This window comes from Zeus faber (genome assembly GCF_960531495.2).
Source record: "Zeus faber genome assembly, chromosome: 14".
NCBI classification, from domain to species: Eukaryota; Metazoa; Chordata; class Actinopteri; order Zeiformes; family Zeidae; genus Zeus; species Zeus faber.
This window is the reverse complement of record NC_137200.1, coordinates 25126072-25142011: the sequence shown is the minus strand read 5'-3', so window position 1 is coordinate 25142011 and position 15940 is coordinate 25126072. Positions and strand designations below refer to the sequence as shown.

The 15940-nt window shown below is 41.8% G+C and overlaps 1 protein-coding gene across 2 annotated transcripts; it reads right to left on the bottom strand.

The window, feature by feature from the left end:
* Positions 1–4652: 4652 nt before the first annotated feature.
* rnf167 (ring finger protein 167) lies at positions 4653–15584 on the bottom strand. Of its 2 annotated transcripts, none has more exons than XM_080013817.1 (11): positions 15314–15584; positions 14946–15005; positions 13066–13181; positions 12877–12957; positions 11084–11221; positions 10909–10996; positions 10711–10801; positions 9651–9756; positions 9307–9400; positions 7039–7119; positions 4653–6655 (listed from the first exon to the last, which is right to left on the bottom strand). In XM_080013817.1, exons 3-11 carry the CDS (start codon positions 13162–13164, stop codon positions 6240–6242), a joined length of 1194 nt encoding a protein of 397 aa, XP_079869943.1. In that variant the 5' UTR covers positions 13165–13181; positions 14946–15005; positions 15314–15584; the 3' UTR covers positions 4653–6239. The 2 variants fall into 2 exon arrangements, with proteins under 2 accessions (XP_079869943.1, XP_079869942.1); XM_080013816.1 differs by having other exon boundaries at positions 15337–15584.
* Between the last annotated feature and the right edge of the window lie 356 nt (positions 15585–15940).

Genomic DNA, 15940 nt, shown 5'->3' with positions numbered 1-15940 from the left:
TGCCCCAGTCTCTAGCAGCCGTTCCCTAATGATGCCACCTCCATGAGCTGGAGCATTGTCGTCCATGAAGATGAAATGAGGCCTGTGTTGTTCATGCAGGGGCACAATGACTGGATGAATGATGTCATTCAGGTAGAATGGGCTTGTCACTGTACCATTCACAAAGTCTAGGGCAGTTCTGTATTGACTAGACACACCTGCCCACACTGTAACACCACCACCACCAAAGGCTCGTCTGGTGACAACAGTGGCTGATGCATAGCGCTCTCCTTGACGTCTCCAACATCGTTGGCGGCCATTTCTGCTCAACGTGAATCGACTTTCATCAGAGAACAGCACTGAGGCCACTGGTGCCTCCTCCAGCGTAAACGCTGCCTGGCCCGTGCAAGACGATGATGCCTGTGCCTGGTGGTGTGGTCAGGTGCCCTTGCAGGTGGTCTAGCCGGCAATGGTCTGACGTGACACGCACAAATGTGCCTGGAGTTGATTGGCATCATCATCCGGTTGCGCAGGACACTGTTCACAATGAAGCGCTCATCAGTGGGGGATGTGGCCAAAGGACGTCCACTTCTATGTCTTTCTGTGACTCTTCCAGTCTCTGTATCTCTGTTGCAACCTGCTGATGACTCTGTGACGCTCTAAGCTCAGCGGCCACTTCCCTCTGAGAACATCCTGTTTGAAGCCTCGCAGTGGCGAGTACTGTTGATCAGTTGTTAGGTGTCGTCTTGGTCTCATGATGTCAAAATGTGAACAGCATGATGAAGAGGACTGTTTAAATACCAATTCTAATTGAACCAGGAAATGTATTGGTCGATTGATGGATCAAACACCTGTTGTGAATTTTGCCGTTCAGCTCCTTGTCAGAGAACAGCAAGTTGTGCAAAAAAGTACTGAAACATTGAACAGTTGGAGATGTGCATTCAAAAGTTTAGAGAAGGTCAAATGAAGTTCACCTGTAAAGGTTATAGTGCATTTTAGGTTCATCCTGAAATTTCACCCAAAAGCCGAATATCCCTAACTTTTTGTGAGTAGTGTATCAAGAAACCAATGTCAATGACTGCATGTGATGCATTTAGGGAATACAAGCTGCAGCCGGTGAATTGTCGGTCAAAATCAAAACAACCCAACAGATGCATCCAACCAAAAAATGACAAACAAACTCCAAAAATATACCACCGGCATCTTTTCTCAATTGAAAACATGTGGAATACAAGACAGACGGATCAAGCTGTGACCAATTTATATATGATTTATTTAAATATTAATTTTATTAATCCCTGGGGGAATGTTTTGAAGTTACATAATCTTTTCCAAAAACCAGTCATTAGACATCAAAACATGATGAACACACACCTGCTCCGACGACACGCGACCGAGCGACACAACGCGCCGCACGCTCGCACAAAACAAATCCCCGCGATTTTGCTTTGTCTGGATTTTCTTTTAAAGCTTGTTGTTGCCTTTCTTTGTCCGTCCTCTGAATTTAAACTGCTCCCTCATATAATCCTGCAGGAGGCTGGGCCAGACCCGCGTGACCCCTGACCTCCGGTCCACGGGGAACGCCAGCTCCTGCTGAGTGGAGAAGCCGCGCCCGCCTCGCGATCCAAACCCAAAGTCTTTCTGCAGCCCGTAGTTGGCTTTCGACTGGTCCAGAGCGATGGAGATAACGTTGTGGTCAAAGGCATAATCGGAGACAACCTATTATGAATGTGAGAAACAATCAGACATTAGGGAAATAACGTAAAAACAGTTAGAATAATATTATAATATCTCATTATAATTACATGTAATTATATTTTTATAATCACATCAGAATTATCTACAGTATGTTGGATCTCTCCATCCGATATTATTTCAGACATCAGAATGACTGCTCTTTGGACATAAAAGTGCTCCCTTATGCCACCAAAAGCACACATACAGCAAATACACAATATAATATAAATATATATATTATTATATATCATATAAACACAAATATTCAATTTTCATATGTAAAAGAAGTGGTGTCTTCTCTCATAACACACAACTCACTTCATAGAAGTTTGGGATCAACACTAACGTTTGAACGCTGCATGTTTACATGAAGAATTCTGAGTTATTTATTATCTTTCCTATTTGTCAATTACGCCTTAATTATTTTCTTCTCTGGTATTATTATATACTATTATACGCCTCTAGTATTATCCTCTGGTGGAACCAAATGTGTATAATAACAGCTGTATGACATTCCTGACTAGCCAATCTGTTCAGAAGTTGACAGTTTTCTCACGCACGACACATCATTTTGTTTTTAAGCTTGGTAACGAACCCGGTCGTGATCCCGGAGCAGCTCCCTGGAGTGAAGCAGCAGGAACGAGGAGAGCAGCAGCAGCAGCATGAGGAGGAGGAAGGATGGAGCCCGCACGCCAGAGCCGGACATCTCTGCTTCAGACTCGTGACGGGTCGGTCCTCAGCTCCAAATAAATAAAACATAGTGGTGGGCACCCGAGCTCATTAGAGGCTTTGCCGTAGATGCATGCTTCCCGTGTTCTCCTTTGTTTCAGGGGATTATTTTGCTTGAATAGACGTGGACATATTTTGTGGGCAGTGTGTGAATAGTGCCCCCCCATCATACATAGCAGGTGAGTTCATGCATTGACGAGCTTTCGGTGCAGAAAGCAAATTTATTTGCTCGTTCTGCTTTCGGTCCCGACATAGAAAGACCTATTGATCCCTGTCGGTGTGTCGCAGGATACTGAGCTGTACACCCGCCGCTCGCCGAGCCAACAGTGCAAAGCTGTGTAGTACTTTGTCCGAATGGGGAACAAAGCTGGAATGGTTAATTGGAGGGATTAGGATGGCTGAGTAATAATCAGACACAGGGAGCCTTTCATAGAAGCCGGGCTAATGAGGAGCGGGAGCAACCACTGATGACGTCTCCACGTGCCGGAGGCGGCGGGGCAGGGAGAGACTCCCTCAAAGGCTCGCGGGCCGTGAGAAAGATTTCCCCTCCCTCGGGCCGATAAGGTAATGTGTCATTTATTCTCGGTATTCCGCTTTTAAAACGAAGAACCCAGTGATGTGATGTTTTTTTGTAGGCTCCCTTGAAAAAAACATAACAGACTGGAATAGTGACATCAAAAGATCTATAATAATTTATGCCCAGATGTGTTATGTACAAAGTATTTATGAATAAAGCAATGTTTCCCCTATAATTGCATAGGCTCGGCGTGACCCCCAAATGTTTTTTTTTGTAACAATAAAATTTTAACACCGGCACTGTCCCCTGAAAAAAAGTATCAGTCTGTTTTTTTTATTTTTATTTTTTTTTTTAATTGGAATTTGCAGTCCATTAATGCTATTTAAACACATGTACAAACTAGGGATGTTAAAATGTGTAGACTAAATGGCCAACTGGAGACTAGCTCAGGAGGTAGAGCGGGTCATTTCGTAAACCCAAGGCTGCCGGTTTGATCGCCGGCTCCTCCTACTAGCATTTTGAAATGTCCGTGAGCAAGACACTTAACGTATCCATACACCTGATGGCTGCGTCCATCGGTGTATGGATAATTCTGAGTCGTTTTGGACAAAAGTGTCTGATCGATGATGTAAAAGGCCGTGTCGTCCATGTCAGCTGTCAAATCAAAAATGTTTTTCTATTTTTGGGCCTATTGAAGACATTTATTTATTGCCTCGTTTATTAATTTCAGGATGTATTTCGTAGGCATATTTGTTTTATTCGAGGCGATGACGGTAAGGAGCTCAACGCCGCTCTATATACTGTAGATCGATAATCCCCAATCAGAGTCACTTTAAACGACTGCGCTCAACCGTTCCCGGTGGCAGCTTGAACTGTGAACATGGTTTCTCCACCATCAACGGGGTCCGGGCCACAACTCACACAAGTCACGATTGCTTGTGATAGCAATCCATCCTCCAGTGTGAGAATTTACGAAATAAAGACAAATCTGCACTTTTGGTAGGTGAAAACAGACCTCAGGAACAGGCTGTAATTAGAGCACTTGGGGACCTGCACGAAGATTCCATTCAGTGGACTTCCATGTCGTGATGCTACGGTGAAATGTTTCTCCAAGCCCAGGAGGATAAAGTGCAGCAATGAATCACACACACACACACACACACACACACACACACACACCGCGTTCATGATGCGCTCGAGTTTTGCAAAGGTCATTGGTAACACAGCTTGTTTTTAAGCAACAAATGCAGCTTATTAAGTCACCCTCTCCCCGCGATCACTTTGTTGTAAGTCTTGAATATACAGAGCGAACAAAAATATAACTTGCACAGCGACCGCGCAGATGTGCTGCCCGGCGCGCCTCGTCTGTTCAGGGCTTTTTTGGTGTGTACCAAAAGGCCTGAAAAGACGTCTAGGGGAAACACTGAATAAAGTATGTTGGGAGTCTTGCCATGTTGTATAATATTACTTTTGATAACTCAAATTACCTTCTGTGTTCATGAGAAGCTGGTTTTGGTTTACAAAAACCCAGCAGCCTAAATTTGAGGCTGCGTAAATATTACAACGTAACTACTTTTATTGTTATTCCACAGCTCATGTTGATGCACATGAAGTAAAAATATGTTGCGCCTATCCTGAAAGAAAGTCTCAGAAAGCACAACATTAAAAACACATTTGTATGCAATGACAATTCTCCTTCAAAACAGTTTTAATCAAGTAAGTTTTAATTACAGTCAAAATTAAGCATTTGTGAATTTCAGTTATGCTTCACAGGTGGGTCGAGATGTTTGGGTGACAGTACAAAAACTATTCCTAGCGTCCAATCAGATCTGAAACCGCTTTAAAACCAACATTGATCGAAAGATACGACAGGAATGTTATTATAAGGATGAGCTGATCTTACTCCTTTAAAATCTTTCCGGATCAAAAAGCATGAGCACACACAAATCTTAGCGGATAGCATTATTCCATTATCTCCCATGTAAATATACTGTATATCCAAATCTAAGTGGACGGGAGACGGCGCTCCCCAAGAATGCTTACACAACATTGCACAGAAACATTTGACCCTGTTACGATTGCGGTCATGTTAACGAACGCTAAATACAAAACAGTCCGATCGTTTATATAAGAATGAAGCAGTTTGGCTGGAGCTACGTATTGGATACGGGTGTCAGGGCCAGGTGATCAGAATTAACCTTTCCCCACAAGCCGTGAACAAAAAGCTGGTTGTGCTGTAAATTGCAATATAAAACGCATGTGGAGCGTTTGATTTAGGAGACAGACGAAGGATCGTAAGGTCCATAACCACATAACAACAGGTGTACAAAGAAGAACAGGAAGGTCGTTTTTGTCCCTTCAGTTTCCAAACAAATATTCCACATACACAATTACAGCAAAGATCATTGAAGGCAATTTCTTCGATTCGAAACCAACTCCGGGATAAAAGAAACAAACAAACGTAATTTTGTGTTAACATAGAAAAAAGAAAATCAAGTATTTTATACCTACATAGCAATATGTTTAAAATAAGTAAAAACCTTCTCAGAAGCAAATATTTCACCATCTGATTAATTTACATACGCACTGACTGAAATGTGGCCATTACACCTGAGTTTGTGCAACTTGACAAACGGGACAAAGCTAAAATCTTACATGGACTCTTCTGTACTGTTCAGTGTTCAGGACATTTTAAGAACAGGTGCAACAGAAATATACTGAGCATCCTTTGTAAAATTAGAATGTAGTGAATTTACCATGGATTTACGTATCAGAGAAACCAATTGATCGATGCAACTTTAAAAAGGTAAAAAGACAAACGTACACACACGTACACACGCACACGTACACACACGCACACACACACACATACACACACACACACATCATAGCAGACCACCAATTAGTGAATCCATAATAACACAAAATGAGTCTTGGAACAGGTCTAGCCAGACACACTACCACTTAGTATTTGTGAGGAAGTTTCCTGTAAATGGCAAATTATTTCTCTCCCCATTTTGACTCGCTGTATGACTTTGTGTGAGGATGTAAATAATTGATGCGTGTGCTCGGACCAAAACAAAAACCAAACAAACAAAAAAAAGCAGACTACCCCACGATGAGCATTTAAAAAAAATTCTGTGGTCGATTTTTTTCAGTCAGGGGCAACTAAAGTGGCAAGTATTCTAAAAGGTCTACAGACGAGACGGGTCAGCGACCACCTTCAACGGTGTGTTAACAGTGGCCGCGGGGGCAGGTCTGGGTCTGACCGGACGCCTCAGACCCCCACCCCGGGCCCCCTACCGAGCAGCTGGGCGGTGTCGTCCTCAGCGCTGTCCTCCCCCGCCTCCTCGCTGTCTGAGTCCGAGTCCTCCTGGGGGGAGTAGTAGCCGTTGTAGCCCAGCAGGGGGGAGTCGCAGTCGCGGGTGGGCGAGCCGAGGCACTGGGCCGTGGTCACCGTGGTCACCGTGGACAGGTAGGGCCCTTGGCTGGAGGACGGGGACCGGGCGTCGGAGGGCCGGAGCAGGGGCGTGCGCTCCGAGTCGGCCTCGCCCTCGGCTCTGTGTCTGGCGCCGTCCTCTTCGGACTCGGACTCGGAGTGTTCGGGGTTGGGCCGCGTCACGCGCTGTTTACACACCGGGCACGTTTTCTTGGTCTGAGTGAGCCACGGGTCCACACACTTACTGTGGTAGGCTGAACAGGACACATGGGCGGACAGGCTATTTTAGAAGTATATTCTATGCAGAATTTATAAAAAAATAAAATAAAAGACATGTTGATAAAATGTATAATGACGAAAAAAAAATCATAAAAAAGAGAGAGGATGCATGAAGATGATGAGGATGAAAATGTAGAATAATTGTTCTTAAAAAATAAAGACACACACGCAGATGCACAGATGCGCGCGCGCACACACACACACACACACACACACACACACACACACACACACACACACACACACACACACACACACACACACACACACACACACACACACACACACACACACACACACACACACACACACACACACACACAGCATTCCATTGCAACATGTGAAATCATTTAGTTACCATGAGAACAGGGTAAAACTCGCAGCTTCTCTCCTTCCTCGTACTCATCCAGACAGATTGCACAAATGTCATATTCATCACCTGCAAAAGGAATAATTAAACAAAATTTCAACCCAAAGTTTGACACTCGTCAAATGTACCGAAGTTAGCACTTACGTACATTTGAGCAGTGTTAAACTTTTAGGTCAGGTCAATCATAATTCATGATAAACATCAACACAGGGGTGAGCTCTGATAAATGTGTATAAGAAGGAGAAGCTTTCACACCAACATCGCCCTTGTGTCGTGGAGGTCCCGGAACACTGGAAAAACATCCATGTTTTATCAAAAAGGCTCTTCCACACTCTCTGGCACCGCTAACCTCATTTTGAAACAACAAATTCACACCGAAGTCACCCAAAGGTTAATAGATGGAACACGTATTTTTTCCATGATTCTATCTAGGGATCTAGAGATTTGACCGGATGAAAATGAGCATTGGTTGTGGGAGATCTTTTTCGCCTTCTCGTCCAAATGCAACTAATTCATTTTAATTGTCGACACAACCATGTCTGTGTGTGTTTGGGACAACGATCAGTTCACTGCAGAAACCTTCTCCGGGAGCGGGGAACCTTTGGAGGAATGTTTCCACCGCAGGAACCAGGGTCTCAATCAAGTCCCAGGAACCGGAAAGTTCCTGCTCGGGCGGGGCAGTACTTTTCAAAGGTCCAGGAACTTTGGGGGTTGGGGCTTGCAGCGCTGAACATTTCTGATTGGTCAAGTACTTGCAGCATTTTATTTCGGATGCAATCTGTAGCCGCAAACTGACTGTATGTACAGTTTGTTTTTGTTCAAAAAAATGTTCCGTTTGTACAGAAAAAGCAGTTTTTTGTGAATTAAAAAAAAAAAAGAAAACTAAAGAACGACAGAGTGAAGATATATATATATATGTGTGTATAAATATATATATATATATATATATATATATATATATATATATATATATATATATATATATATATATATATATATATACATACATACATATATACACACACACACACACATATATATATATATATATATATATATATACACATACATACACACACATATATATATACACATATATACACACCTGATGTACGGTTTGTGGTGTAATGAGTACAATTTTGCCTTCCTACACAGTCGACCCAGGTTCGATTCCCCGTGTGTGAACTCATGTTTTTCAATATGTTTAAAACATAATAATAAAATCTTGTTTGTGAGAGTGGATAATTTTTTTGGGAACAGAAGAAGAAAATGGAGAAAGAAAAACAACCAATGTGATATTCCTCTTTCATTATCAATTTTATGATTCTTGTTGGTGTACAGTCTTCTGCATTACCGCCACCTACTGGACTGGAGTGGAGCCAGTTTTGGTATCATCGCGTGCATTAATGATGTATGTCAGCAGACTAATTTGCATAATCTTTAACCCGTTGGTCTTTAAACCGCAGTGGAAACGCAGACAACAACGGGCTGAAGGAACCTTTTAGGTCGTGAAAAAAGGTCCTGGAATTAAAAGTTCCATGTACTTTGGGTGGAAACGCTTGAAAAAACCCCCCTGCAAAATGCGTTCAAAATTTCAAGCGTTAAAAAAATAAATAAAAATAAAAATCTCAATTGCGCACTTATGGCCGGGACATGGTTGTGCGTAAACTACGCCAGTGTTTCCTCTGCGGTCATGAGCTTTTCATGGTTGTGCGGTAGTTCTGCGCGCTGACTGAATGTGGGGAGAGAGCCAGGGGAGACAATAATAGAGGGCAGGTGTTTTCCTTCTGGTTGTTTGGACTTGGAAATTCACCTAAGAATTTGAGAGGCGCCTTGAAGTCAGAATTTCAGGGCAGATCGCTCGGACCCAGAGTTTACCGAGATAGCAGACCTCATAGTCAGGCACCGTCAACCATGAGCAGTTCCCTTTGCATTTATTTTTATTTGAAGACGCATCTAATTTCAAATGCATTTAGCATAAATTTTTGATTTAATTCAGGAAATACGCAATAGCCGGTTACACCGTCCTTCGCATAGTACGATTTTTGGAGAAGTGCACGTTAGCTCCGGCTGTGGTTTCTACGCAAGGACCCGAAATACCTCCTGCGTGGCCCCGGCAGTGTTGATGCGTGACCATAAATCAGCCTTAAGGGCTGCAGTGTGAATGTTGCTCAAGAATCCTGCATGGCGAAAAGTTGCAAACTACAAACTACCCCTTTGCCAAAGTTGAGCCTCTCAGAACAATAATGTTTTTACCTTTGCTGAATCTATGAATGGGAATGCGCTTAAGCTGTTTCTTTGATAGACGACTCTTCCTGAGCCTTTTTCTGTGCTGCACACAGCGTATGATCTAATAGTGTAAAAAAAAAAAGAAAACAAGAGATAGGAACAAAGGAAAGAAAGACATGCATTGTGATAATTATATCAGTATTACGGTATCAGATGCAAATGAGCACATTCTATTATACAAGAGCAACTTCTAGATATACAAGACTTGTGCTCCCATGGCATCTTACCCATTCATTTAACTACTTTTAAATATCCATTGTGGTTAAAAGACCAGCCAGTAGCAAACACACGCCTCAAGAGGCTCAACTCACCAAGATGACGCCCATAACCAGTATGATCATGCCGATCACTCCAGTAAAGGGAATAAGGTAGTATGAGAGTGGAAACGCAAACTCTGGCTTGAGAATCACATACGTCCTGTGAACACCAATAGGAGAAATACAACACAAAAAAAAAAAAAGGCTTTGTAAAACAACGTCATCGCCATGTATAATCATCACTTCTTTCTTGTCAAGTGCTGATGCTCGCTGCGTGCTGCAGGAGCAGAGGCCCGCCCAGCTGCATTAGGCTACATTCAAAATACAAGCCTTGGTGCTCAATTGAGATTTATTGCTCAGATCCTACGTTTTTGTTTTGCTGTTCACATTTTATTTTTACATTTTTTTAATAAACGTGGCCAGTGTGAACTGGTCAGGGTTGTGAACTGACCCATACGCACAGCAGAACAATAACAGACGTCACACACAGCAAGAGGCCACTGAAGTGAGCGTTTACTCACTTTTCTAACGGAACATTTGCTTGGACAGAAGTGTCACCCCGAATACTTATGAGGTCTAACACCTCCCTGTCCCTCCACTGAACACCTCCATCCATCTGTCTTCCCTGTTTGTTTTCACCGAGTGGCTCCCGCCACCGCAGAATTGTGACAAATGTCGCTCCAGAGTGACGTCAAAGTTGCATGAATTCCGATTTGACTGTTCAGACCTAAGTCACGTCGCAAAAAAATAAAAATAAATAAAAATGTGACCTGTATCTGATTTGGGACCACATATGAAAGTGGCTCAAATCAGAATTGAAAAGATCAGATTCCGTGTGATTTGTGCTTTCACACTGTTATGAAATAAAAAACAGATCTGAGTCAAATATATGGCAAAAAATAAATAAATAAAAATAAAATAGATTTGGGGCACTCTTGCCTGCAGCGTGACTTTAAGCTTAGGAAAAACTCTACCTCAGTGCCATCCCTGATATTTTTTAATAACCAATTCAGCAGAAAGAGCCGCCATGGCCTGCCCCTGCCTTTCTAAGGATTCATTACAAAAACAGAATAAAATAAAAAAAATACAACCAAAAAAACCAATGTGTCCTTACCCTTCTTCTGGATTTAGGAAGTTCCTGAGAATTTGGGAGGCATAGAAGCTGGTAAAAACCGAGGGGATTATAATCTCCTCTGCAATGGTGTCTGTGTGCAGATCAAAATATTCTGGTTAGAATGACATTAAAACGACACCAAAAGCATCAGCAGAATGTTGTCAATGAACAAGAGCCTATTTTCTCAGGAGGCGTCACCGTTACTGTAGTTCATGCTGAGCAGCGTTTCAGAGTTCATGTTGTGCACGATTGCCGCACTGAACCCCGCCTGCTGCGCGTGGAGCACCTGCAAACAAGAACCACCCCACCGTTTCAGCGGGCTTCATGAACGCCGATCTTTTGAAAAAGCCTCTGTGTCGCACGCCCCACTGACCTTAATGTCAAAGTTACAATCATAGCGTCTGATCAGAACGATGAACTTGGTCACGTTGGCGTCGCTCAAGGGCGGCAGTGGAGGCGGAGGTTCTATCGCTATACAGGCATTAAGAGGGCGAGACTCCACCAACACACCCTGACGGACACACAGACGACAGGGTACTATATACGATATATGATATACATCTAATATGGATATAATATCATCGGGATCAAACAATACATTATTTAAGTTACCATAGGCAATGCAACATTATTTTGCTATTTATAATTACAATAGCTGAACATATTTACATGTATTGAGCAAAATAATGTCATATATAAAAAAACATAACATTAATATATTGAAGTACTCCAGATATATGTATTTTACAACACTGCAATACATTGAATTTTGTTTCAGCAATATATTACAATATATATGAATTATATACAATATCAAATTACCTTAAAAGGTCCCATATTATACTCCTTTTCTATTAATATCAGTCTCCGAGGCCCCCAGATGATGCATTCTAGCCATTGTAACATGCCACTAGACCTCTCCTATTCTTGACAGGCTGTTTCTGTGTGTGGCTTTAAATGCAAGTGAGCTGCTGCTCCTCAGGCACCATTCTGGAAGTGTATGTGGTTGGGGGGGGGCTCTCTCGATCAACCCGTTAAGCAGGGGGCTCTTTTTGCTTCATTCAATTAGGAAGGGGAGGAAATAAATACATCTCCGATAAAAACACGACAGTTTAATTGGTTTTGTTTGGGGAAACGCGCAGCAGATGGCGGAGATCGCTCCGACCGCGCGGTGCACCGCCAACCTTTTTTTCTTTTTTGAAGAGTTAAAAATATGTGGGGGTTTACGGAAAGTTATTCAAACAAGAGGACGGCGGGAGAGAAGGGTACAATACGGGAAAATGCCAGGAAAAACAGGAGAATTGACAGGTATGCCCAAATAACAGCAAAAGAAACACAGCACAAGTACTTCTTGTCTGCAGTTTTGTCATGGACAGTCGGTATTGACTCCTTTATTTTTTATTTATTTATTTATTTATTTATTTTTTTTAATGTCTGCTGGTCTGTGCAGCCAACAACAGAGCAGTTCCCATGCTTAGCTTTCAGCTTTGACATAACGCCAGCGGGTCCGGCGCACGCGAGAAAAAAATGCCACACCTTCGCAAAGGTATTCCTCCAGCCGTGGGTGGAGATACTCAGATGGGGGGAGGTTCTAATTGTAACGAGTCTCCAAGTGACGTAGGAAGTCTAAACGGCTTGTTGAATCACATGCTTTCTGAAATAAGGAGCCCCCGAAAAACTGACTGGGTTGTCCTATTTCACATTTTGTGTGTTAGAAGTTCCATCAGAGATGTCTAAAAAGTGGAGTATTTTATAATAGGTCCCATTTAAAATCACTTATTTTTCCTCATTCAGGTACATTTTCAATATATAACTAAATAATAAAAGTTTTGGAAAATATACAAATTTATTAATAATTATTATATGATGTATGTAAATATGTTGTATGTAGATTTGGAGCTGTCACAAAAGTAATTTCCCCCTGGGATTATTAAAGTATTTCTGATTCTGATTCTGATTCAAACAGGTATTTATAACACAGGTCATACATATTTCTAACTGTCACTTCATATCAGTACTGAAAAACATTGTGAGAGCAGTGTTTAATTGAAATAAATATTGGCATCAAATCTCCATTCATGCAGAAAAATGAATAAAAATAATAACTGTGTATCTTGTATGCTTGTAATTTCCGGGTATTATATCACTGCTGTAAGGCATTCTTACCTTCAGTCCTTCTTTGGGAAGTGAGGAGCCGAACAACGCAGGCAGATCCTCAAACAACATCGAGGTCATATTTCTATAATGCTAGCAAAGAAGAAGACATAAAGAAATGAACGGTGGGACATACCATTCACATGAACATCGAATGGACAAACCCTGCGACGATCTCTCAAAGCCACATAGGTTACTTACTGCATAGATGTAGGCGTGTGTAGGTGATGGTGCCAAGATGCAGCACAGAGCCAGGACGCCCAGCCGGGCTCCTGCACAGCACACACCCTGGTTCACCATGCTGCTTCACTGGACTGCTGTACGTGATGAATGGACAGAAAAACATTACCGGTGGAACAGTCACGCAGACTAACTTTTCTTCACTACTGTCCCAAAAAACAATCTCCAAGCAAACATGGACATCCAAAATTGTTAATACTGTTCTGTCGCATTATAATAACTTCATTAAGTACATTATCATTAGTTTAAGTCATCCATAGTGGTTCTAGGCATAAATGAAATGCCATTCAAAGGATTTGGAAATAAACAATTTGTCCATGCACGTCGACTGAAAGCATACATTCTTTTACCTATATAGATCATATTACACCAGGCTAGACCAATTATATGATAATAACAATCACTGACATTTAAACTCAGTATTTCTGCTGCAATTATAATTATAGTACTTTGGAATTCCAACTGTTTGGAATTATTGCACACTACTCCTGTACATCCCATCACTATATACAAATATGTTAATGCAGCTGTGTTAGAAATGTAGTAGATTAAATGGTATAGATAGATTTGCTCGGAAATTAAATCGAGGACACCAACAATGCACTTGTAATAGCAGTGTGCTCACATAGTTTATACTGACTTTAGTCACCAACTAATGGTGTCAAAACGTTTCCCAATTTCCTCATCGCTACTTGAAAAGTCCAATCAATGTGTTTTAGGGTAACACTTCAAAACAGCTGAAGGTGTAACACCTTCGGTTTATGCTTAATCCATTAGTCTATTTGGTTTGTCAAACTCGGTCTCAGATCAGCTCTACTTAAAAGGCTCATTGGAAATGGTGTGAGATTTAGACATTTGTCCCTTTTACACAGCCTGTTCAAGGTGGGAATTTTTCTGCCTCGCTGTTCTGTGTAAAAGATACAAACCCAGAATTTGGGGGGCATTGTGGATCTGGCGCTGAGCCGGCAGCGGAAGTAGTCACAGAGCCGAAACGGGTCCGAAACAACGTCTGTGTGAAAGGGACAGCCGGTGTGCCGCAAGAGGGGAGTAACGTTTTGATGACGTGTCGCAACTGCTGCGTTTACATGGAACACTGCAAATCTGAAGTCATGTTAGTGGATGACAGCATGACGTAGCCCGGTATAGAACACCGCCAACGGCACACAGCATTTTTTATGCAAAGTTATAATATTTTAACTTTTTGCATTCATGCGCGATGGAATTACAGCCGGATGTTATGTAGGGGAGGAGCCGACTCTGCTGCGGCTGCCTACCACTCCGGAGTTTAGCACTGCAGTGACGTTTTCTCTGGAATATCACACTTGAATAAAGACTGTGGATTGATATAAAAGTTGTTTTTTCAATTTATTAATTGCATGGAGGCCGTTTGGTGCGTTTCGCGAGGAAGCAGATGGAGGATTTGGACGTGGTGGTGGTGCGAATGGTCCAGTGATTAAGTTGCAGCTCCAGGTTATTTTACTAGCAGTAATAAAAGAAGGGCTTCTATTGCCAGTGGAAACCAGGTGATCAGCTACTGATCACTCCAGATCATTGATGTCTGCTCCCCAATGTGTATGTTATATGTCACACTGGAGCCAGCCGTGTTACGCATGCCGCCTTTGTTAAGTCATTAATGTGCTTTATTAGTGTAGTGAACGTAAACGTACATTGAAAAAAGTATTACTTAAGCTGTACTTTGTACTGGTGTGTTATTTTGTTTGTAAAAAGTAACCAAAATACATTAATTCAAATATGATATTGGACTGTCTCTTTCGTTAACTGTTGAAAAACGCAGGGCGAAGTGCGTAGAACCGTGGTTCTATGAATGACACTGAACCTACCACACTTTGTTGTCAAGCGTTGATGTATCGTGGTCTAGTTTGTTTGTCTTTTTCCGGATGCTTAAATGAAAAAACAAAACAAAACCAAAACAAAACACACTTAGCAGACATACTTAAAAACACTTAAAATCACTTAAAATCATACTTGCCAGATATACTTAAGTTTTTAGACATACTAAAAACGCACTTATCGGACGTACTTAGAAACTCATCGGACATACTTAGACACACTCATCGGACATACTTAGACACACTCATCGGACATACTTATCGTACGTACTATAAGACATACTAAAAAAAACGTATTAGACATACTTAGATACACTTATCATACACTTGACATACTTAGATACACCCGTCGGACGTACTTAGATACACTCGTCGGACGTACTTAGATACACTTATCGGATGGTGTTGGGCTCCGTCTCAGAACCAGGAAGCGGATCGCGACACAGCGGCGGCTTCCCCACATCGACCGGCGCTCGTCTCCGTAAGAGGAAATTAAATTCTAGTTGAAATCCTCCGTGCGAGCTGCTGGTGCCGCGCCGTGTTGACGAAGCTCCGCCGTGTTCGTGAGCCCTTCGCCGCCCTGCTCTGTTAGCACGCTAGGCTAGCTGCAACATGCTAGCTTGCTTGTTGTTGTCGTTCCTCCTTCTTCTCCGTCTGCCGCTCCCACTTCCGCGTACAGAACGCCGCCGCTGGACAGGAAGGGGAACTGCAAGTGACTCTGAAACGCCCCCTCGGTTCTTGAAAATGACATATTACAGAAATAAAAGAAAACAACACAAATAATAACAACAACAACAATAATAATAATAATAATAATATTGATATAATAATAATAATAACAACAACAATAATAATAATAATAATAATATTGATATAATAATAATAATAATAATAATATATTATGATTAGAAATTATTCTTATGATATTTAATAATATAATTATAATGAGGATAATAATAATAATAATAACAGTAAAAATAAATAAT